The sequence below is a fragment of the Mustela nivalis genome (genome assembly GCF_964662115.1).
Source record: "Mustela nivalis genome assembly, chromosome: 7".
NCBI lineage: Eukaryota > Metazoa > Chordata > Mammalia > Carnivora > Mustelidae > Mustela > Mustela nivalis.
The window spans coordinates 29,445,937-29,453,614 of record NC_139026.1 but is presented as its reverse complement, the minus strand read 5'-3'; the positions used below and the strand labels follow the sequence as shown (position 1 = coordinate 29,453,614).

General features: G+C 51.2%; 1 protein-coding gene across 1 annotated transcript; it reads right to left on the bottom strand.

The window, feature by feature from the left end:
• Positions 1-1,004: 1,004 nt before the first annotated feature.
• On the bottom strand, positions 1,005-6,268 carry DUSP6 (dual specificity phosphatase 6). Its single transcript, XM_082739495.1, has 3 exons — positions 4,627-6,268; positions 3,624-4,061; positions 1,005-2,525 (listed from the first exon to the last, which is right to left on the bottom strand). Exons 1-3 carry the CDS (start codon positions 5,024-5,026, stop codon positions 2,218-2,220), a joined length of 1,146 nt encoding a protein of 381 aa, XP_082595621.1. The 5' UTR covers positions 5,027-6,268; the 3' UTR covers positions 1,005-2,217.
• Positions 6,269-7,678: the final 1,410 nt, after the last annotated feature.

Sequence of the window (7,678 nt, the reverse complement as noted above, 5' to 3'; positions counted from 1 at the left end):
CGGAGCCATTTGCCTCCTAGAACCTCGATCACTAAACCATCCCTTTGGCATCTGAACTTGAGCCCTGTGGGTGAAAAGCTCCTTTTTCTCCTCCGGGCAGGTAAAGGGACTCAGGTCATTTGAAAAGCGCCTGGACTGTAGGTATGTTCTAGTTCTTTTGATTTCATACACCTGCCTTTTATTTTGGTGTTAACTTGGGACAAAGAGAGAGAATGTCCCAAGGAAAATGACAGGGTATGAAGCCTGTATCTTGAAAGGAACTGTTCGGAACAACCTTGACATAAGGTTCGACAGTGGTTTCTTACCCACATGCTAAACCAGTGAAGCACAAAGCACATTAGAACGGGACTAGCGAAGTGTGATCTCAAGTGCTAATGTGAGATTTTAAAACCCACATCCAGGCTCAGTGAGAAGTTTGGCTCTGCCTTGCCACGTATATGAGAAAAGCAAGTGGCGGGGGGGGGAGTGGCGGGAAGGGGGTTGTCATCATTCCTGATTCATTTGGTATTCTGACACCAGGATAATTTAAAGGTAGCATTGCCACGGAACAAACTGGGAAGAGAATTATCCCTCTGTCCTCCCTGGCATGTGTATTCCTGTGTAGAAGACCCTGGCATGGAAGGAGAGAGGTTAACACTGTCTTCCTATTCAGGTACCCCCGTTTATGACCAGTTATGAACAGCCAAACCTTATACCTGTGCAAGATGTGCTCTTCGGCCTCATTTTTCTTCAATAGCATTTCTATTTTCTTAAAGAAGCCGTAACTGCATTCACAAAGGATTTTTGGGACACATGATACAGGCAGTTCATTCTATGATGTCCTCTTTATTTGAAGCCAAAACCACCTGAACATTCCTGGAGTTGCTAAAAATATGGGAGCTCTGCCCCACTGTTTCTACAGGACTTTACAAGGCACTGGCACTCCCCCACTCCAAGATTCCTTAGAAGTATCATTTCACATGTAGGTACGATGAAGGAGAGATTTAAAAGAAAAGAAATACACATTCAATAGCCAAAATAGTTATTTATTAATAATTTAAGGTTTTACATTCTTATAATAAATTTCAGCTCAAAACTTTACACCACGAACATATGGAGCAACCGAACTCTCCCTTTTCACAATCATGTGCACTTACTTCACCCATCAGACGGGGACCCATGCTCACACACACACTTCCAGTTTTATACAAATTTCTTTTTTTTAAAAAGGAAAGAAACCAACCCAAAGTATTGCATTTGAGGTGATACTCCCTGAAGAATTTTGTACAGAGGTAATATACTGTTTAGCACAGCTGAAGTTTAAAAAAAAAAAAAGTGAGCCCATGATTTTGGTGTCTTTCCAAGATACCCCTTTGAGACAACACAAGCCAAAATATTTACAAAGGTAAGGCATAGTCAAACTACATTAAGAGGAAAAAAAAAATCACAAGGAAGATATATGAAAGAGATTAAAGGCTGCACCATACCAAGGTCTCAGTGATAACAGCGTCCATGAAAATATCATTCAGAGTTGGTGAAGTCAAGCATGCTGCAAATATATCCTTTGGATTAGGAAAGAGCAAACATTTCTATTTTTTTGTTTTAAGTGGCATACTGCTCTTTCTCCCTTTGGATGATTTCTTTTAAACCCATCAAAGAAAAAACACACACAGTTCAAACAAACACGGTCAAGTGATTGAAGATCAAATATTTACAATAATCAAATGGAGTATCAGATTCACTTTATGTATTATTATTTATTTTTGTTTTGTATTTTTTTATTTTTTGCAAACTGATACTACAAATACAGAGCTGAAACCTCTCTTTGGCTCCTCTATATGCAAAATTGAATCAGTCTTCACTGAAGACAATATAGAGTCAGTTCCAGATGCAAAAGGAAACAGTCACACAAGGCCCTAAAGAACACACGCTCCTATCCCTACCATTTGGTCCTACCCTATCTACCTGGAAACCCTCAAATTCCAGTCCCTGCATGGGTAGGCTGTACACGAAGGTATGGAGCAAACCTATGGCCTGGATCTACGCGGCCTGTTCTGTTCTTCCAACAAGAGTGGAGCAAATCTCTCCCATTGTAATAACCAATTCCACATGTGGGAACCTTGTCTAATACGGACAACTGGACCCCTGGGGCCACATACAAAGAAAGCAGCTCAGCTGACACTGCCAAGAGAAACGGCTGAAGGAACAGACCCATCCCACCAAGGGGCATAGGGCCTTTCACGTGGACTGCAGGGAGTCCACCTGGTAGACATTCTGGTTCGAGGGTGTCGTGAAATAGAGCTGCTGCGTAGGGACCCGATTGTCACAGGGGCTGCTGAGTCCAAGCGTCCTCTCGAAGTCCAGCAGCTGGCCCATGAAGTTGAAGTTGGGGGAGATATTGGATTTCTTCATCTTGACAATGTCATAAGCATCGTTCATTGACAGATTGAGCTTCTGCATGAGATAAGCCACAGTGACGGTGACCGAGCGGCTAATACCAGCCAGGCAATGCACCAAGACACCACAGTTTTTGCCCCGGGCTTCATCTGTAAACACAAAAGAGAAAAGCAAAATTTCAGTAGAACCAAAACCCACTCTTTTTGAATGATCAGTCTAAAAACTGAATTTAAAAAAAAAAAAAAAAAAAAAAAAGCTGATGAAGACATGGAAGGAAAGAAAAAAGAATCGTGTGTGGCAGTGGAGCCCCGCAGGCAGCAGCAAATGTATCATTTGCGATAAAACATGTACACTGGGCATAATTACATATTTCAGATATTTTCTGAAAAGGGAGCTTTTGTATTAAGTTTCTGCCGCCAACAACAACAACAAAAAAATTCTTAATGTGTGCATTCTTTGCCTCAGCATGTGAATCCCAGAAACCCTGCAATATGGTCCTGAATGCCTTTTATACAGACAAGCAGACTGCAAGGGTCTATTAAATTATTCTCCAACTGTTGTGCAGCTAACAATAGAGGTATTCAGGCATTTTAAAAGAGAGAGGGAAGTCACAGGGGACAGCCCATTAGGAGGAACAGGATGTCGACATGGCCTGAAAATGAGTTCCTTTGTAATAGGAAATGCATTACAATGCCTGGAGATTCGCTTCTCCAGGCTTCCAGCCCACAGTCCTTCCTGCTGGGCTCAGGTTACCCTCACTGTCTCACTGCTAACCCATATCACAGTAACATTCAACTGGATTACAACATCTAGCATTCAGAGCGCTTTGCAACAACTAACCCCATGTCCTATAAAAACTCCCAGATCTTTTAAAAATTATAAAGCAATGCTAAAATTCCTGTCAGGAGGGAATACTTCCAGCTAGCTGCCCCCAAGTCCAAAAACTGAGAAAATTCTGTTGTTTGATCATGTAGGTAGGGTCTGCTTTCAAATGACTGAATTCAAAGACTCAGGAAACCCCATTTCAAATACACCTGTGGTCTGCAGCCATGTCAAAAGGCACTTTTTCTTTCCTTGGTGAGAAGGTAAACCAGAATTAAGAACCCCTTATAAGAACTACTTATAACAGTAGAGACCTGCACTCCGGCAGGCTAACAAGCAATGAAAGTGATTAACAGCTTAAATTCTAGAAACGGCTAAGAATTTTGCATTTAAAAGTCTGAGGAAGGACTGTAGGTTAGTCTCACCTATGAAAGAAATAGCCTCGGGGAAAAACTGGGACAGGTTTTGACTCCAGTGATCCGAGATGGGGATCTGCTTGTATTTAAACTCTCCTGCGTTCTCGAAGAGATTCGGCAAATTGGGGGTGACGTTCAAGATGTACTTGATGCCGAACTCCTCCAACACGTCCAGGTTAGTGGAGTCCTTGGCACAGCCCAAATAGAGGAAGGGCAAGATCTCCACGGGGAAGGAAGGCTGGCTGTTGGACAGCGGGCTGCCATCCGAGTCCGTTGCGCTATTGGGGTCTCGGTCAAGGTCAGACTCAATATCCGAGGAGGAGTCGGAGCTGATCCGCAGGCCCCCGAGCCCCAGCACTGGCAACGGTGGCGAGCTGCTGCTACACGACCCGTCTAGATTGGTCTCGCAGTGCAGGGCGAACTCGGCTTGGAACTTACTGAAGCCACCTGCCAGGACGAGAAAAGCAATCGTGTAACCTGAGATCCCGTAGTAGTTTTCACAGCTCGTGAGAGCCGCAGCCTGGCGCAGGAAACACCACAGCACCCTACGAAACCCCCTACACACAGAGCCAATTATAAGAGAAAGACACTTAAATGGGTACCCTTGGGAGTGGAACGAACAGGCCCGCCTTCCCTGGAAACCCTTCATCTTTTAAATCCGGAAATGCACAAAATGGCAACTTTTCTAAATATTTTGAGGGGCTAGGGAATGCAATCTGCACCCCCAATGACCTCTGCTGTCCTGCAAATCCTAATTCAAAATCGAACGATAAAAAGCAAGGACAGGCAGAGGATATTACGGGTAGGCAGGAGAAGACCTCGTTAGAAAGAAACGACCCGTGCCTGGTGGATTCTGCGCGAGCCTGCTCGCGGGTGCGGGACGCCCGAGGTTCGCAGCCGGGAACCCGCGGAGGGCCCCCGGCCGGGCAGCACGACTCGGAAGCACCAGAGGCGCTTGCAGTCCGCGTGCTCGCCGGCACCCACAGCGTCGCGACCCCCGCCCGGCTCGTACCTTCCAGGTAGAACGCCCGGCAGCCCTCGTCCTTGAGCTTCTTGAGCAGCAATCCAAGCACCGACTCGCCGCCAGTGTTCTCGTTCCAGTCGCTGCTACTCTCGTCGTACAGTACTACCGTGTCGGTGCCGCAGCGCCGGGTGAAGCGGTCGCGGTCCTCGCCACGCGTGAAGAGCGCGCGCACGGGCAGGTTGCCCTTTTGCAGGCGCCGCAGCATGATGCCCGGGATGGCCACGTTGATGGCCGACTCGATGTGCGACGACTCATACAGCTCCTGCGGCCGGCAGTCCATCAGCAGCAGCCGCTCGTTGCCCAGCTCCAACTGCTCGTTGAGCCACGCCACGGTCTTGCTGATCGCCATTTCCGACGCGAAGGGCACGGGTCTGAGCGTATCTATCATGGGGGTCGCGCTACCGGAGAGGGCGAGTGCCTACCAGACGCCCCTCGGGGCAGGCATAGGCCGAGCGCGCCGCACGAAGCTGCCGCTGTCCGAGCGGGGGTTTAATTCCACCTTGCCCTTCCCAGACCGGGTTAGCGGTTGGGGAAAGCGAGACAGAAGTGAAGCCGGCGGTTCCCTCTGCTCCCGGCTGCAGTCGCTCGCTCTTGGTGTCAATGAATCTCTGAATGAAGCTGCCCAGACAGTTTTGTTCCTCCCCAGTGAATGAAATCCAATTAATTCGGACTCCCTGCTACTAACAGGGGAGGGAAGGAAAGGGGAAAAAAAAAAAAAAAGTCCAGCGGCTTCTAATCCCTCCCTTTAAGGCTGCACCTCAAATCCGCCCGGAGTCTTTCTCCTCGAATTATTCAAAGCTCGATTTGCTCACTCTCCCTTGGACTCAGCCCTCGCACACCCCCAGCGCGAGGCAGCTCCTCAATGGATACAAACAGCGAGCGTCTCAATGGATACATTCTCTCGGCCAGCCAATGAGCGCGCTGCGGAAGGGGCTGTTGCCGTGGGGACGGGCCGGCTGGAACAGGTTGTGTTGATGAATTGTTAATGAGTTTGTCATTCACAAAAACGGAAAGGAATTTCCGCTCCGGATAAGCCCCAGTGCAAACAAGCTGCAACAGCGGGCTCGGCGGGAGGAAGGAGAAAGAAGAGGAGGCGGCGGCGGAGGAGGAGCAGGGCACATAAACCAGGGCACTTCAGTTGTCTCATGTTTCCTTCTGTTGAGAGTTCACACTTCGCGTCGGAACTTTTGCGCACAAATGGTGCAATTAGCAGGCACAAAAGCCCTTGTTCGTGACGCCTGCGCTCGCGGGCTAGCTTTAAGAGAACTTGTGCTTTTTCCCCCTTTTTATTCCCTATAAACTCATTTGGACCGGAGTTCGCCTTAACCCCCCTTCTCCGCCCTCCTTTAGGCGGTGTGTGGCATTTGTTTGCCAGTTTAAAAAGCCCAGCTCTGTTTGCTCTGATGTTCTTTTAGCTGAGGCTGTGTTGGGGCTGGTGAACTGCCTGCGCTTTAGTGACCGATGAGGTGTTAAATGCTAATCCAACATCTTTCGAAACAAACTAGGATTTTGTTGAAACATTTTACAGCAAGCAAACAAACAAATGCCTGGTTGTCCAGATAATTGGAAGAAAGGGGTTTTTTAAATAGCATTTAAATTATTTTGTTTTTAAACAGTGGAGCCTGCAGAAACAAACTGGTTGGACAGTCCGATGCTTTAATTCCTCTCCAGCAGCCTGGGGCGTTATGAGCCATTGTTCCGGGGATCCAAGTCCTCCCCCCTCCCCACCCCTGCCTTTCCGCGGTCACCCACTGCGCGCTGGGGGGTTGCGCTCGTTAATCATTTCTGGGCCGCAAGCTCGGCTTCCGACAGAGGAGCCGGTCTGGCGGGGCTGCCTGGGCTAGGTGCATTTAGGGCGCGCGGAAGCCTGGCGAGCTGTCCCCACCAGACGCGAGGCGTGGGGAAGTCCGCCCGCAAGGCTAGCGGGGACTAGGGCAGTCTCGGCGATTGGTCGCGTTGCACAGAGAGACCCGAGAGAGGGGAGCCTTCTGTCCCACCCCCGCAACCCCCTCCCCTGCGGGTCGCCGGGCCCTTGCCGAGCACCAGCCGCGCCTGCGCGGTGCGCTCCTTGCCAAGCGCCTTGCCGCCCCCGCCTCCTAGCTCAGCTGGTGCGGGGCGTGGGGCGACCCTGCGGAGGAGTGCGGAACCAAAGGCACGACTCTGGGGTTCCGTCACGTCCTGGGGTGGGTGAAGAGCGAGGAGAAGTGCCTGCCAAGACCCAGTGGCTCGCAGGGAAGGCTGGGGGGTGGGGGCGCAGGGAACGTCTCCGACGCCTTGCAGGGCCAGCAGGTAACTGGAAAAGTGCCGGCTAGGCCCGCGCGCAGGGTTCCGCCGAGGCGCCGCGGGGCGGGCCGGCGGGGAACCGGATGGAGGCGTGGCCGGGCGGGGGCCGCCGCGGCAAGAAGGCGCATTCCCGGCGCGCAGAGCTCTATTGTTATATAAAAGCGCCGGGGCCTGCCCCTCCCGAGAGGAAAACCACCTGTGTGCGGCCGGCGCGGTGATGGGGCCGGGGGCGGGGGCTGCGGCCGGAAAGCGCGGGCCCTAATCCGGCGTCCCCTCCCTAACCCTCGGCGGAAAAGAGGCCGCGCATTGTCCCGCCGCGGCCGGGGAGGCGGAAGCGGGGGCAGCGGCTCGGCGGGGAGCGTCTTCCCCCGGCGCCCACCGAGAGTTAGAGCAGAGGGCACCTGAGGTCGCGGGGTCTCCCCCAGCCAGACGCCCCGCACCCTCGGGTCTGCCTACTGACGCCCTGGCTCCAATTTGCATTTTTAGTCACCCGCCTCTTCCCTGGTTTGGGGAATGTAGGCTAAAAAAAGGCGGTAGCGAGGCTCAGGTTGCCAATTTTGGAGCTCGGCTGCTAGCAGGCCGCCCCTGGAGGAGCGTGTTTGACGAAGGTGGGGGTTGCCGCGCGCTCTCCCTGAGCCTTTTTTGGGCATCCCTTGGAACAAAATCCCCATATTTCACTGGATATCATCTAGTTCCAACTGGAGGAGGCCTGCGCTGGAGTTGACGCCTCCGATCCGCCCCCACCTGTTACAGGCAT